This window comes from Panulirus ornatus, chromosome 6, assembly GCF_036320965.1.
Source record: "Panulirus ornatus isolate Po-2019 chromosome 6, ASM3632096v1, whole genome shotgun sequence".
Classification (NCBI taxonomy): Eukaryota; Metazoa; Arthropoda; class Malacostraca; order Decapoda; family Palinuridae; genus Panulirus; species Panulirus ornatus.
Window position 1 is genome coordinate 31,455,275 of NC_092229.1, and position 17,647 is coordinate 31,472,921.

At 41.1% G+C, this 17,647-nt stretch overlaps 1 protein-coding gene across 1 annotated transcript in view; it reads right to left on the reverse strand.

Annotated features, from left to right (window-relative positions):
* Nucleotides 1-2,220, reverse strand: part of LOC139749142 (uncharacterized) — a 161,052-nt gene extending 158,832 nt beyond the window's left edge. Inside the window, exon 1 of the mRNA XM_071662781.1 lies at nucleotides 1,951-2,220. Within this exon, the coding sequence (XP_071518882.1) occupies nucleotides 1,951-2,099 (149 nt within the window). The 5' untranslated portion in view covers nucleotides 2,100-2,220. The remainder of the gene's footprint in view (nucleotides 1-1,950) is intronic.
* Between the last annotated feature and the right edge of the window lie 15,427 nt (nucleotides 2,221-17,647).

The following is a 17,647-nucleotide window of genomic DNA, read 5'->3' on the forward strand; positions in this document are numbered from 1 at the left end:
AACTGTGAGCCTTACAGTACACCAGAGCTCCTTGTGAGTGCATCATAGGCTACCTGATATACCTGATAAACAGCAAATCTTTAGGCTACCTGATAAATGGCAAACCTTTAGGCTACCTGATAAACAGGAAACCTTAAAAGGCATATCAAAAAGGCCATCTGATAATAGCAACCCTTAAAAGGTAAATCAGTCTCAAAGATGCAAGTTAGCTTATCATCATATGCTAGCCTAAACCTAAACCCAACTGACTTTCGTTACAAAATTCCCATGATTATAACTAAAGGGAAAATGAGATGAAATCAAAACTCACACAGGAAATGTACAGAAATCCAACCAAAGATGCCCTGGAGAAAAACGTTTTTCTATATGAAAGCTAACTTCATTTATGTTCCCATTTGTGAAGGATCTATGCAACCAGGAAGTTATGGCAGGCAAGGATGGTGTAACTATACCTTCCCAAACTAGTGAATGAGATCCAAGCGATGGATGGTGGGAGCTGGGAGTACCAGGAAATCTAGCATTTCCTGATAAGTAACATAAAAAAGACTGAAGATGATGATGATGATCCTTAATGCCTTTTCAGCACCTTTTATTGTACTAGCAGTTGTGTGGTGGTTATAAGGAAGCCCAGGAAGAATAGGTGAGTTTTGGAAAATTATTTGTATATATTCTTGAGTTCAGCCACAAAGAATCCAATGTATTGAGGCTAAGGAGACTGTACAGATGACAGCTGGAGCTGATGTGTTCTTCCAGTTAACTTTTTCATCTGGAGTGACATCAAGAAGCTTAGTGGACTGAATAACCTGGAGAAGACTGAGACCTTCAAGGAAGTTATGGGATAGGATGTGATTGGAGTCAAAGCTGGTGTGCAGAGAAAAATTATGGGGCTTGACATGATTATAGACAAGCCTGATGTATATAACTAAAGTCTTGGTTTGGTTGATGGTGATACAAAGAGAAATTATGAGGTGGAACATTACTGGAGGCAAGGCTGATGTGCATAACTGGTCTTGTTTTGTTGACGGTGATGCAGTTGGTCATTCTTTAGCTCTGAAAGTTATTGCTGGTCTTCCAAAGGGGTGTAAAGGTTGGTGCTAGAGGTAGAGTCATCAACATATTTCCATCAAGCAAGTGTATTCATCAAGGCATTATTTATGAGGATGAAGAAACACAAAGGACCCATTCTAATGCCATCTGAGGTGCCACAGGTAAAAGGCTGTACTGTGGAGGTAGCCCCTCAAGAAACTGTACAGCCTGGCAATATTCAAAGAAGTTTGCAAGTTAAGGAGTGAAAGTTCTCTATAGCCAAATGGCCATTTGTTGGCCAATGATTGTTATGGCTTAGTCAAAAGCTTTGGTGAAGTTAAAGAAGGAGAGGACCACAGATGTCTTGCAGTTCTCTAGGTTGCAATAGTTAGAAGTCCAGGAAGTTGACAGAACAGTGGATGGCAGAGGAGGACCTCATACAACCAAACCTAAATGAATGATTAACAGGACACATCGTCAAAAACAATGAAACTCAGGTCATAAGATGTATGAATAATCAGTTAATATGAAAAACACTGATTTTCTGAATTGATGAACCACTCACTCACTCTATTGTTACATTTGCTGACCCATTCCCTTCCTCACTCTCATGACAACATAACTTGGATCTTAGAAAATGAGAAAAACAATTATCAACCATTGAACATAGATGTTGAATGGCAATCCATCTTTGATAACTAGTGAACCACATCTAATACAAACTGTGCCAAATATGAAAACTGTGAATCTGACAAAAATGTGGCACTTCATCAGATTTACAGTAAAAACAATCACACCAATTGTCATTTGTATACATTCTTTATTTGTACTTGAACACACTGAGAAAGGCCATATTCATTCACATCAATTCTCTAGCTGTCAAATGTAACACCATGAAACATAAAATATATTACAAAAACTTACTTCTTCTTTCCTTCACTCTGTAGAAGAAATTTCTTTGCATATCTAGCTGAGGACTTTGACTGTGCCACAGAGGAATTACAAATGTGACAGCAGAGTAAAGCTTTCAATAAATTTTTCTGACAACTCAGAAAAGCTGACTTGTAGAGCATTATTATCCGTCAGTGATTATCTTCTTTATTCTAAGCTTGTAAGGATCACTTCTCAGCCAAACTCTCGTACTTTCTTAACTGCATTATACAGAAATTTCTTGCAGAATTTTTACATCTTCCTGTAAAACAATAAAACAAATGGAAGGTAATCATCTAGTAGTTTATGATGAAATGGATGTATCTTGTGATACTGTCTGGATATTATGGAAAATGGGAGTGTATGTGTCACTCACTGAGTTGCAAAGACTTATAAGTGATAAAATAAAGATGGGTTTTGTAATGTTATTTGAGAACAAAGAATGAGAAAAATCTAAGAGGAGCTATCAGTTCTTAAATCTTATGAAAAATATGGCTTCCCTAAAGATCCACACTGTGCCAATTCTGTAAGGTAAAAACTCTCATATGAGTTTGGTCACTAATACCACTGCTGATGATGATGACAGAAATAATGATAAAAACAATGATGGTGTAAATCCATAAGTCAGGCCCCTGCAACAGTGGGAATGAAAAAAAGCAAGCACATTTGAAAGACAACAGTTGATGGAGATTATTTTTGTTAAAATGGTTATTAAATGGATACATACAGTGATGAAGTGGTAAAAGAGTGTGGCTGTTTTGTCAAATGAGGGGAGAAATTAACCCTTAGGTAACTCTAGCCATACTTGAATATTTCACAGTCAGGACTCTTGCCAAAGATGGATGTACAGCCTCTTCCTGCTCTCATTTAAGTTGCATGGCATACTTTACTGGTTTGCAAAGATGCCTTACATGACAAGCAACTATAATCAACATAAAAAAAATCCTTGTGTCAGTTACCCATATAATATGATAAGGAATGTTAGGCTTATGGTGTCAGTACTCCAGCTATACTTGTATGTGGTGCCTCTTCCCGTCATTATCTAAACTGGAGGGTAAGTTCTATTGGCAGAAAGAGATGCCTTATATTACAAGCAACTACAATTAGCACTGGTAACAGATCCTATAGTGTTAGTTACCCATATAACACAATGAGGTTAAAATTATCTGTGTATAAGATATCCACTGGTGGTGGCAGAGATGAAGGTTGAAGTGTCAACAAAGCAGTGTTAAGCCAAGAGTGCACTACATACCAAGATTAAATGTCTGTACCTGATTTTTTTCTTCTTTCAACATTTCTTGGCACTAGTAGCAGCGTTAAGGCACCAAAATCTGTTTACACTGAAGCCAAGCTATTCAACAGTCCTGTTGATTTCTTATATTCAGTTTTTTGCTAAAAATGAGAGCCAAGAAAATTTAAAGTTTCAGAAAACTTTGAAAGGTGCCAGGAGTACAAATTAGACAGTGCACTTGTGGTTTAAGCACCAATGTAATGAAGGTGTAAGCACTTCTGGGGAGATGCTTATCTAGCAAGCCAAAGTTGTTCATAGAAAACTAAAGCTAAACTATGACTGGGTGTATTCACAAGGATGGTTACACAAGTTTAAATGGAGACATGGAATTGTGCCAACAAAAAAGCTTGTTGTGTAAAGTCTTATTAAAAGAATCGATAAAAACTCCAATTCTCTTTCAAACAACCAAAAGCAATAAGTATAGTTGCCACCGATTTTCCAGCACTCTTGTTCCAAAGCCTTGCCAGATTGACCATTTTGCCAGACCAACTGTGGTCACGTAATAATAATTCATCAACACACCTCTAACCCACTAATCATACACCTCCCACGTGTCTAAAGTATACCATGGACTGCTAGAAATTTAAATGAAATAAATATCAAATGTAAATTAAATAAATAAATATAAATGAATGAAATACCTTGTAGATTGAATGAAATAGCTTGTAGATTTATGTGCTGAAAAAGGACTGATGATTGGGAATACCTGGTTTAAAAGGAGAGATATACATAAGTATACTTATGTAAGTAGGAGAGATGGCCAGAGAGCGTTATTGGATTACGTGTTAATTGACAGGCGTGCGAAAGAGAGACTTTTGGATGTTAATGTGCTGAGAGGTGCAACTGGAGGGATGTCTGATCATTATCTTGTGGAGGCTAAGGTGAAGATCTGTATGGGTTTTCAGAAAAGAAGAGTGAATGTTGGGGTGAAGAGGGTGGTGAGAGTAAGTGAGCTTGAGAAGGAGACCTGTGTGAGGAAGTACCAGGAGAGACTGAGTACAGAATGGAAAAAGGTGAGAACAATGGAAGTAAGGGGAGTGGGGGAGGAATGGGATGTATTTAGGGAATCAGTGATGGATTGCGCAAAAGATGCTTGTGGCATGAGAAGAGTGGGAGGTGGGTTGATTAGAAAGGGTAGTGAGTGGTGGGATGAAGAAGTAAGAGTATTAGTGAAAGAGAAGAGAGAGGCATTTGGACGATTTTTGCAGGGAAAAAATGCAATTGAGTGGGAGATGTATAAAAGAAAGAGACAGGAAGTCAAGAGAAAGGTGCAAGAGGTGAAAAAGAGGGCAAATGAGAGTTGGGGTGAGAGAGTATCATTAAATTTTAGGGAGAATAAAAAGATGTTCTGGAAGGAGGTAAATAAAGTGCGTAAGACAAGGGAGCAAATGGGAACTTCAGTGAAGGGCGCAAATGGGGAGGTGATAACAAGTAGTGGTGATGTGAGAAGGAGATGGAGTGAGTATTTTGAAGGTTTGTTGAATGTGTTTGATGATAGAGTGGCAGATATAGGGTGTTTTGGTCGAGGTGGTGTGCAAAGTGAGAGGGTTAGGGAAAATGATTTGGTAAACAGAGGAGAGGTAGTGAAAGCTTTGCGGAAGATGAAAGCCGGCAAGGCAGCAGGTTTGGATGGTATTGCAGTGGAATTTATTAAAAAAGGGGGTGACTGTATTGTTGACTGGTTGGTAAGGTTATTTAATGTATGTATGACTCATGGTGAGGTGCCTGAGGATTGGCGGAATGCGTGCATAGTGCCATTGTACAAAGGCAAAGGGGATAAGAGTGAGTGCTCAAATTACAGAGGTATAAGTTTGTTGAGTATTCCTGGTAAATTATATGGGAGGGTATTGATTGAGAGGGTGAAAGCATGTACAGAGCATCAGATTGGGGAAGAGCAGTGTGGTTTCAGAAGTGGTAGAGGATGTGTGGATCAGGTGTTTGCTTTGAAGAATGTATGTGAGAAATACTTAGAAAAGCAAATGGATTTGTATGTAGCATTTATGGATCTGGAGAAGGCATATGATAGAGTTGATAGAGATGCTCTGTGGAAGGTATTAAGAATATATGGTGTGGGAGGAAAGTTGTTAGAAGCAGTGAAAAGTTTTTATCGAGGATGTAAGGCATGTGTACGTGTAGGAAGAGAGGAAAGTGATTGGTTCTCAGTGAATGTAGGTTTGCGGCAGGGGTGTGTGATGTCTCCATGGTTGTTTAATTTGTTTATGGATGGGGTTGTTAGGGAGGTAAATGCAAGAGTTTTGGAAAGAGGGGCAAGTATGAAGTCTGTTGGGGATGAGAGAGCTTGGGAAGTGAGTCAGTTGTTGTTCGCTGATGATACAGCGCTGGTGGCTGATTCATGTGAGAAACTGCAGAAGCTGGTGACTGAGTTTGGTAAAGTGTGTGGAAGAAGAAAGTTAAGAGTAAATGTGAATAAGAGCAAGGTTATTAGGTACAGTAGGGTTGAGGGTCAAGTCAATTGGGAGGTGAGTTTGAATGGAGAAAAACTGGAGGAAGTGAAGTGTTTTAGATATCTGGGAGTGGATCTGGCAGCGGATGGAACCATGGAAGCGGAAGTGGATCATAGGGTGGGGGAGGGGGCGAAAATTCTGGGGGCCTTGAAGAATGTGTGGAAGTCGAGAACATTATCTCGGAAAGCAAAAATGGGTATGTTTGAAGGAATAGTGGTTCCAACAATGTTATATGGTTGCGAGGCGTGGGCTATGGATAGAGTTGTGCGCAGGAGGATGGATGTGCTGGAAATGAGATGTTTGAGGACAATGTGTGGTGTGAGGTGGTTTGATCGAGTGAGTAACGTAAGGGTAAGAGAGATGTGTGGAAATAAAAAGAGCGTGGTTGAGAGAGCAGAAGAGGGTGTTTTGAAGTGGTTTGGGCACATGGAGAGAATGAGTGAGGAAAGATTGACCAAGAGGATATATGTGTCGGAGGTGGAGGGAACGAGGAGAAGAGGGAGACCAAATTGGAGGTGGAAAGATGGAGTGAAAAAAGATTTTGTGTGATTGGGGCCTGAACATGCAGGAGGGTGAAAGGAGGGCAAGGAATAGAGTGAATTGGAGCGATGTGGTATACCGGGGTTGACGTGCTGTCAGTGGATTGAATCAAGGCATGTGAAGCGTCTGGGGTAAACCATGGAAAGCTGTGTAGGTATGTATATTTGCGTGTGTGGACGTATGTATATACATGTGTATGGGGGGGGGTTGGGCCATTTCTTTCGTCTGTTTCCTTGCGCTACCTCGCAAACGCGGGAGACAGCGACAAAGTATAAAAAAAAAAAAAAAAAAAAAAAAAAAGAATGAAATACCAGCACTGTATCATCAGCGAACAACAACTGATACAGCACTGGTGGCTGAGTCATGTGAGAAACTGCAGAAGCTGGTGACTGAGTTTGGTAAAGTGTGTGAAACAAGAAAGTTAAGAGTAAATGTGAATAAGAGCAAGGTTATTAGGTACAGTAGGGTTGAGGGTCAAGTCAATTGGGAGGCAAGTTTGAATGGAGAAAAACTGGAGGAAGTAAAGTGTTTTACATATCTGGGAGTGGATCTGGCAGCGGATGGAACCATGGAAGCAGAAGTGAATCATAGGGTGGGGGAGGGGGCGAAAATCCTGGGAGCCTTGAAGAATGTGTGGAAGTCGAGAACATTATCTCAGGAAGCAAAAATGGCTATGTTTGAAGGAATAGTTGTTCCAACAATGTTGTATGGTTGCGAGGCGTGGACTATGGATAGAGTTGTGCGCAGGAGGGTGGATGTGCTGGAAATGAGATGTTTGAGGACAATATGTGGTGTGAGGTGGTTTGATCGAGTAAGTAATGTAAGGGTAAGAGAGATGTGTGGAAATAAAAAGAGCGTGGTTGAGAGAGCAGAAGAGGGTGTTTTGAAATGGTTTGGGCACATGGAGAGAATGAGTGAGGAAAGATTGACCAAGAGGATATATGTGTCGGAGGTGGAGGGAACGAGAAGTGGGAGACCAAATAGGAGGTGGAAAGATGGAGTGAAAAAGATTTTGAGTGATCGGGGCCTGAACATGCAGGAGGGTGAAAGGCGGGCAAGGAATAGAGTGAATTGGATTGATGAGGTATACCGGGGTCGACGTGCTGTCAATGGATTGATTAAGGGCATGTGAAGCGTCTGGGGTAAACCATGGAAAGTTGTGTGGGGCCTGGATGTGGAAAGGGAGCTGTGGTTTCGGGCATTATCACATGACAGCTAGAGACTGAGTGTGAACGAATGGGGCCTATGTTGTCTTTTCCTAGCACTACCTCGCACACATGAGGGGGGAGGGGGATGTTATTCCATGTGTGGCGAGGTGGCGATGGGAATAAATAAAGGCAGACAGTATGAATTATGTACATGTGTATATATGTATATGTCTGTGTGTGTATATATATGTGTACATTGAGATGTATAGGTATGTATATTTGCGTGTGTGGACATGTATGTATATACATGTGTATGGGGGTGGGTTGGGCCATTTCTTTTGTCTGCTTCCTTGCGCTACCTTGGATCCAAACGCGGGAGACAGCGACAAAGCAAAATAAATTTTTTTTTCTTTTTTTTTTTTTGCTTTGTCGCTGTCTCCCGCATTTGCGAGGTAGCGCAAGGAAACAGACGAAAGAAATGGCCCAACCCACCCCCATACACATGTATATACATACATCCACACACGCAAATATACATACCTACACAGCTTTCCATGGTTTACCCCAGACACTTCAAATGCCTTGATTCAATCCACTGCCAGCACGTCAACCCGGTATACCACATCGCTCCAATTCACTCTATTCCTTGCCCTCCTTTCACCCTCCTGCATGTTCAGGCCCCGATCACACAAAATCTTTTTCACTCCATCTTTCCACCTCCAATTTGGTCTCCATCTTCTCCTCGTTCCCTCCACCTCCGACACATATATCCTCTTGGTCAATCTTTCCTCACTCATTCTCTCAATGTGACCAAACCATTTCAAAACACCCTCTTCTGCTCTCTCAACCACGCTCTTTTTATTTCCACACATCTCTCTTACCCTTACGTTACTTACTCGATCAAACCACCTCACACCACACATTGTCCTCAAACATCTCATTTCCAGCACATCCATCCTCCTGCGCACAACTCTATCCATAGTCCACGCCTCGCAACCATACAACATTGTTGGAACCACTATTCCTTCAAACATACCCATTTTTGCTTTCCGAGATAATGTTCTCGACTTCCAAACATTCTTCAAAGCTCCCAGAATTTTCGCCCCCTCCCCCAACCTATGATCCACTTCCGCTTCCATGGTTCCATCCGCTGCCAGATCCACTCCCAGATATCTAAAACACTTTACTTCCTCCAGTTTTTCTCCATTCAAACTCACCTCCCAATTGACTTGACCCTCAACCCTACTGTACCTAATAACCTTACTCTTATTCACATTTACTCTTAACTTTCTTCTTTCACACACTTTACCAAACTCAGTCACCAGCTTCTGCAGTTTCTCACATGAATCAGCCATCAGCGCTGTATCATCAGCGAACAACAACTGACTCACTTCCCAAGCTCTCTCATCCCCAACAGACTTCATCCTTGCCCCTCTTTCCAAAACTCTTGCATTCACCTCCCTAACAACCCCATCCATAAACAAATTAAACAACCATGGAGACATCACACACCCCTGCCGCAAACCTACATTCACTGAGAACCAATCACTTTCCTCTCTTCCTACACGTACACATGCCTTACATCCTCGATAAAAACTTTTCACTGCTTCTAACAACTTGCCTCCCACACCATATATTCTTAATACCTTCCACAGGGCATCTCTATCAACTCTATCATACGCCTTCTCCAGATCCATAAATGCTACATACAAATCTATTTGCTTTTCTAAGTATTTCTCACATACATTCTTCAAAGCAAACACCTGATCCACACATCCTCTACCACTTCTGAAACCACACTGCTCTTCCCCAATCTGATGCTCTGTACATGCCTTCACCCTCTCAATCAATACCCTCCCATACAATTTGCCAGGAATACTCAACAAACTTATACCTCTGTAATTTGAGCACTCACTCTTATCCCCTTTGCCTTTGTACAATGGCACTATGCACGCATTCCGCCAATCCTCAGGCACCTCACCATGAGTCATACATACATTAAATAACCTTACCAACCAGTCAACAATACAGTCACCCCCTTTTTTAATAAATTCCACTGCAATACCATCCAAACCTGCTGCCTTGCCGGCTTTCATCTTCCGCAAAGCTTTTACTACCTCTTCTCTCTTTACCAAATCATTTTCCCTAACCCTCGCACTTTGCACACCACCTCGACCAAAACACCCTATATCTGCCACTCTATCATCAAACACATTCAACAAACCTTCAAAATACTCACTCCATCTCCTTCTCACATCACCACTACTTGTTATCACCTCCCCATTTGCGCCCTTCACTGAAGTTCCCATTTGCTCCCTTGTCTTACGCACTTTATTTACCTCCTTCCAGAACATCTTTTTATTCTCCCTAAAATTTAATGATACTCTCTCACCCCAACTCTCATTCGCCCTTTTTTTCACCTCTTGCACCTTTCTCTTGACCTCCTGTCTCTTTCTTTTATACGTCTCCCACTCAATTTCATTTTTTCCCTGCAAGAATCGTCCAAATGCCTCTCTATTCTCTTTCACTAATACTCTTACTTCTTCATCCCACCACTCACTACCCTTTCTAATCAACCCACCTCCCACGCTTCTCATGCCACAAGAATCTTTTGCGCAATCCATCACTGATTCCCTAAATACATCCCATTCCTCCCCCACTCCCCTTACTTCCATTGTTCTCACCTTTTTCCATTCTGTACTCAGTCTCTCCTGGTACTTCCTCACACAAGTCTCCTTCCCAAGCTCACTTACTCTCACCACCCTCTTCACCCCAACATTCACTCTTCTTTTCTGGAAACCCATACAAGTCTTCACCTTAGCCTCCACAAGATAATGATCAGACATCCCTCCAGTTGCACCTCTCAGCACATTAATATCCAAAAGTCTCTCTTTCGCGCGCCTGTCAATTAACACGTAATCCAATAACGCTCTCTGGCCATCTCTCCTACTTACATAAGTATACTTATGTATATCTCGCTTTTTAAACCAGGTATTCCCAATCATCAGTCCTTTTTCAGCACATAAATCTACAAGCTCTTCACCATTTCCATTTACAACACTGAACACCCCATGTATACCAATTATTCCCTCAACTGCCACATTACTCACCTATGCATTCAAATCACCCAACACTATAACCCGGTCTCGTGCATCAAAACCACTAACACACTCATTCAGCTGCTCCCAAAACACTTGCCTCTCATTATCTTTCTTCTCATGCCCAGGTGCATATGCACCAATAATCACCCATCTCTCTCCATCAACTTTCAGTTTTACCCATATTAATCGAGAATTTACTTTCTTACATTCTATCACATACTTCCACAACTTCCTGTTTCAGGAGTACTGCTACTCCTTCCCTTGCTCTTGTCCTCTCACTAACCCCTGACTTTACTCCCAAGACATTCCCAAACCACTCTTCCCCTTTACCCTTGAGCTTCGTTTCACTCAGAGCCAAAACATCCAGGTTCCTTTCCTCAAACATACTACCTATCTCTCCTTTTTTCACATCTTGGTTACATCCACACACATTTAGGCACCCCAATCTGAGCCTTCGAGGAGGATGAGCACTCCCCGCGTGACTCCTTCTTCTGTTACCCATTTTAGAAAGTTAAAAAAAAAATAAATATATAAAATAAATAAATGAAATACATCATACAACTGCTCAGGAGTGAGGTGCTCATCAGATAAGAGTTTCACAATTCGTCCACATCCTCGGCAGCTCCTTTGTGGTCTGTAGACTGCTTTTCTCTGCACTCTTTACCTATGGAAATTCCATGACGCTTCTTGAATCTTTGAATCCATCCTTCACTATATAGTCACATTTATGTTGTAATTTAAGTTCTTTATGGAACAACTTAGCCTGGTCCATTATCATGCTACCTGACAAGTCCACTCCATCACTCCAACACAGTTGAAACCATTCCATCATCACTTGATCGTGCTCAGTACTCTTTCCATCTTTCACAGTTTTTCTAATCGTCATTCACTTCTTAGAATCACTGTCTGCATAGAATTTCAATATTTTCTTCCTTTGCTTCTTTATATCATAAACAGTTGATGAACCAATACTGTAGATGTTACACAGCTTACACACCAAAACACCACGGTCCATTTTTCAACAGTTCTACTTTATCTTGGATCAATATGGACTGGTGTTTACATCTGACACCACAACTGACACTCTCATATGTCTTAGAAGCCATAGCTAGGGTTAACTTAAGCAAAATAAGCTAAGAATCTCACAGAATTGCGGTATCACCACCAACAAGTGCAGTGTAAAGAATGTAAATAAGTGTGCACTACACACAATGCCATCTGTGGCCGCCCAGTAAACTAGTCTGGTGGCCACAGTAATTTCAAGTTCTCTTAGGTAATTTTGTCCGGACTAAAGGTGGTGCCGAACCACAGTTGTCAGAAATTCAATGGTGTACCTATAACTATTTGTCACGAAGCTGCGACAAAGTTTGTAGATGAATTTGCACAGTTAGTGGCAATGAAAAACTTAACCCCAGAACAAGTGTATAATGCAAACAAATCTGCCCTGTATTAGCATCGTATGCCATGAAAAACCCTTGCCCAAGATACTGAGGGGTCTCCATCCAGGAATACTTCTGATGTAAACTGATGTACCAATAAAAACCTTGTTTGAAAGATATGAAGCTTTATTCTACCTTTGATGACACAACAATATGCATGTGGAATGAGTTGGCAAGATTAGGGGTCAGGAATATGTTTACATAAGGGGTTTCCTTAAGGGTCAGGAATATGTTTACATAAGGGGTTTCCTTAGGGGTCAATTTCTGTTTTCCGGTATTTTCTGTGGTCCAGCAACGGCCAGGTCCCAAGGTTCCTGGATTAAAGAGGTTCACACTGTATGCAAATATAATATATCTATTTATCTATTATACTTAAATGTCGTCTCCCGCATTAGCGAGTAGCACAAGGAAACAGATGAGGAATGGTCCAACCCACCCACATACACATGTACATATATAAACGCCCACACACGCACATATACATACATACACAGACATATACATATATACAAATGTACATATTCATACTTGCTGCCTTCATCCATTCCTGTTGCCACCTTGCCACACACGAAATAGCATCCCCCCCTCCAGTGAGGTAGCGCCAGGAACAGACAAAAAAGGCCACATTCGTTCACACTCAGTCTCTAGCTGTCATGTGTAATATCTAAAAATAAAAGGAAACAAGTCTCCCTTAATTAATAGCAATTCACTATAAATGATTTCACCAAAAGCAATTAACTCTTTTCTGCTAAAAAAAAATTGATCTTCATGGGGTGCAGTTTGCACTATGAACTTGGGAAGTTGAGCACAGATAACATGCATGCCATGCATTTCTCATTGTGCTTCAAAATAAACCAAGGAAAACATTGACTATCACCTGCCAGATCACATATTGCGCTTACTATTAAGGTCATTCCTCACTCAAAGGTTAATGAAGAGAAACACTGACAGAAATAAAAAGCTGGCCAGATCATGCAATATTAGGCAATCTCCTGTGTCACATGATTACTGTATGGCCACTGGCAACTCCAAGGTAAGCTGTTTTGATAAATGCTTCTTTTTCTACAGCTCTGAGCTTTGGAACTCTCTACCCTCTCATGTCTTTCCCAAAAACTACAACCCAACACATTTTAAACAGGTTTTTCACTTCCTCCAAAATTCTTGTATTTCAGATGTTTATATACACTCACCCACCAAAGTGTAAAATCACTTACTAGACACATGCAAATATGAGGCACAAATTCATATCATCTAATACAGATGATGCAAGTATACATATAAGAATTTCATTTGTAGAGGGCATTAAGAAATTAAGGACAGACATAAACCAAGTCATCCAGTAGGCAACTGAAAACAGCTTTATGATGATTAAAAAAATTCAATTAATCCATTACAGGTGTAGTACAGAATACCACACAGAAATGGACACCATCATACTTTGAAAGATCATCAAAAGACCTTAGACTATGATGGTCCAAACTTCAACAAATACAACAGTTGTCTCTTCCAAAACTGTGGGAGGCTGTATTTTACAAACATTCAAGATAAAAGGTAAGCCAATATTCTCCCCAAATAAAAGATGCGGTTTGATCAAGTAGTAACAAAAGTTGAAGAGAGATATGTGGTAATAAGAAGAGTTTGGTTAAGAAAGCTGAAGAGGGTGCACTGAAATGGTTTGGACGTATGGAGAGAATGAGTGTGGAGAGGTTGACACAAAGAGGATACATGTGTCAGAATAGAAGAGGAAAAGGAGAAGGGGTAGACAATATTGGAGATAGGATGGAGCAAAAAATATGTCGAGTGGTTGGGGGCTGAACATTCAGGAGGGTGAAAGGCATGAATGGAAATGAATGAATTGGAATGATGTCGAATACAGGACAAAACCACGGCATGTAAGGGTTGTGGGGTTTTATTGTGATTAGGAGGCGTTCATTTTGGTGCACTGCACATGACGATGCACTGCACATGACATCTAGAGAATAGATGTGAGATAATGAAGCCTTTCTTTGCCTTTCTGGCACTACTTGGTTAGCATTGGGAACTGCAGACAAATATACAAAAAATTTAAGGTAGTGATGCACTTCTGGTTGATAGTCAAAAAATATTTATTCATCTATATTTATTATTTATTTTGCTTTGTCGCTGTCTCCCGCATTTGTGAGGTAGCGCAAGAAAACAGACGAAAGAAATGGCCTAACCCACCCCCATACACATGTATATACATACACGTCCACACACGCAAATATACATACCCATACATCTCAATGTACACATATATATATACACACAGACACATACATATATACACATGCACATAGTTCACACTGCCTTTATTCATTCCTATCGCCACCTCGCCACACATGGAATAACATCCCCTACCACTCATGTGTGCGAGGTAGCGCTAGGAAAAGACAACAAAGGCCCCATTCGTTCACACTCAGTCTCTAGCTGTCATGTAATAATGCACCAAAACCACAGCTCCCTTTCCACATCCAGGCCCCACACAACTTTCCATGGTTTACCCCAGACGCTCCACATGCCCTGAATCAATCCATTGACAGCACGTCTACCCCGATATACCACATCGATTCAATTCACTCTATTCCTTGCCCACCTTTCACCCTCCTGCATGTTCAAGCCCCGATCACTCAAAATCTTTTTCACTCCATCTTTCCACCTCCAATTTGATCTCCCACTTCTTGTTCCCTCCACCTCTGATACATATATCCTCTTTGTCAATCTTCCCTCACTCACTCTCTCCATGTGAACAAACCATTTCAAAACACCCTCTTCTGCTCTCTCAACCACACTCTTTTTATTACCACACATCTCTCTTACCCTATCATTACTTAATCAATCAAACCACCTCACACCACATATTGTCCTCAAACATCTCATTTCCAGCACATCCACCTTCTTCCGCACCACTCTATCTATAGCCCACGCCTCGCAACCATATAACATTGTTGGAACCACTATTCCTTCAAACATACCCATTTTTGCATTCCAAGATAATGTTCTTGACTTCCACACATTCTTCAACACTCCCAGAACTTTCGCCCCCTCCCATAACCTATGATTCACTTCCGCTTCCATGGTTCCATCCATTGCCAAGCCACTCCCAGATATCTAAAACACTTCACTTCCTCCAGTTTTTCTCCATTCAAACTTACCTCCCAATTGACTTGTCCCTCAACCCTACTGTACCTAGTAACCTTGCTCTTATTCACATTTACTCTCAGCTTTCTTCTTTCACACACTTTACCAAACTCAGTCACCAGCTTCTGCAGTTTCTCACATGAATCACCCACCAGCACTGTATCATCAGCGAACAACAACTGACTTACTTCCCAAGCTCTCTCATCCACAACAGACTGTATACTTGCCCCTCTTTCCAAAACTCTTGCATTCACCTCCCTAACAACCCCATCCATAAACAAATTAAACAACCATGGAGACATCACACACCCCTGCCGCAAACCAACATTCTCTGAGAGCCAATCACTTTCCTCTCTTCCTACTCATACACATGCCTTACATCTTCGATAAAAACTTTTCACTGCTTCTAACACCTTGCCTCCAACACCATATATTCTTAATACCTTGCACAAAGCAACTCTATCAACTCTTATCATATGCCTTCTCCAGATCCATACATGCTACATACAAATCCATTTGCTTTTCTAAGTATTTCTCACATGCATTCTTCAAAGCAAACACCTGATCCACACATCCTCTACCACTTCCGAAACCACACTCCTCTTCCCAATCTGATGCTCTGTACATGCCTTCACCCTCTCAATCAATACCCTCTCATATAATATACCAGGAATACTCAACAAACTTATACCTCTGTAATTTGAGCACTCATTCTTATCCCCTTTGCCTTTGTACAATGGCACTATGCACACATTCCGCCTAATCCTCAGGCACCTCACCATGAGTCATACATACATTAAATAACCTTACCAACCAGTCAACAATACAGTCACCTCCTTTTTTAATAAATTCCACTGCAATACCATCGAAACTCGCTGCCTTGCTGGCTTTACCAAATCATTCTCCCTAACCCTCTCACTTTGCACACCACCTCAACCAAAACATCATATATCTGCCTCTCTATCATCAAACACATGCAACAAACCTTCAAAAAACTCACTCCATCTCCTTCTCACATCACCACTACTTGTTATCATCTTCCCATTAGCCCTCTTCACTGAAGTTCCCATTTGTTCCCTTGTCTTACGCACTTTATTTACCTCCTTCCAAAAGATCTTTCTATTCTCCCTAAAACCTAATGATACTCTCTCACCCCAACTCTCATTTGCCCTCTTTTTCACCTCTTGCACATTTCTCTTGACCTCCTCCCTCTTTCTTTTATACATCTTCCAGTCATTTGCATTATTTCCCTGCAAAAATCATCCAAATGCCTCTCTCTTCTCTTTCACTAATAATCTTACTTCTTCATCCCACCACTCACTACCCTTTCTAATCTGCCCACATCCCAGTCTTCTCATGCCACAAGCATCTTTTGCGCAAGCCATCACTGCTTCCCTAAATGCATCCCATTCCTCCCCCACTCCCCCTACAGACTTTATTCTCACCTTTTTCCATTCTGTACTCAGTCTCTCCTGTTACTTCCTCACACAAACCTCCTTCCCAAGCTCACTTACTCTCACCACTCTCTTCACTTCAACATTCTCTCTTCTTTTCTGAAAACCTCTACAAATCTTCACCTTTGCCTCCACAAGATAATGATCAGACATCCCTCCAGTTGCACCTCTCAGCACATTAACATCCAAAAGTCTCTCTTTCAAGCGCCTATCGATTAACACGTAATTCAATAATGCTCTCTGGCCATCTCTCCTACTTACATATGTATACTTATGTATATCTCTCTTTTTAAACCAGGTATTCCCAATCACCAGTCCTTTTTCAGCACATAAATCTACAAGCTCTTCACAATTATCATGTACAACACTGAACACCCCATGTACACCAATTATTCCCTCAACTGCCACATTACTCACCTCTGCATTCAAATCACCCATCACTATAACCCGGTATTGTGCATCAAAACTACTAACACACTCACTTAGCTGCTCCAAAAACACTTGCCTTTCATGATCTTTCTCCTCATGCCCAGGTGCATATGCACCAATAATCACCCATCTCCCTCCATCCACTTTCAGTTTTATCATATTAATCTAGAGTTTACTTTCTTACACTCTATCACACACTCCCACCACTCCTGTTTCAGGAGTAGTGCTACTTCACTTGCTCTTTTCCTCTCACTAACCCCTGACTTTTCTCCCAAGACATTCCCAAACCACTCTTCCCCTTTACCCATGAGTTTCCTTTCACTCAGAGCCAAAACATCCAGGTTCCTTTCCTCAAACATACTACATATCTCTCCTTTTTTCTCATCTTGTTTACATCCACACACATTTAGACACCTCAATCTGAGCCTTCTAGGAGGATGAGCACTCCCTGCGTGACTCCTTCTTCCGTTTCCCCTTTTAGAAAGTTAAAATACTAGGAGGGGAGGGTTTACAGCCCCCGCTCCCGTCCCCTTTGGTTGCCTTCTATGAAACGTGAGGAATGCGTGGGAAGTATTCTTTCTCCCCTATCCCTAGGGATATATATATATATATATATATTTATATATATTATATATATATATATATATATTAAAATATATATATAT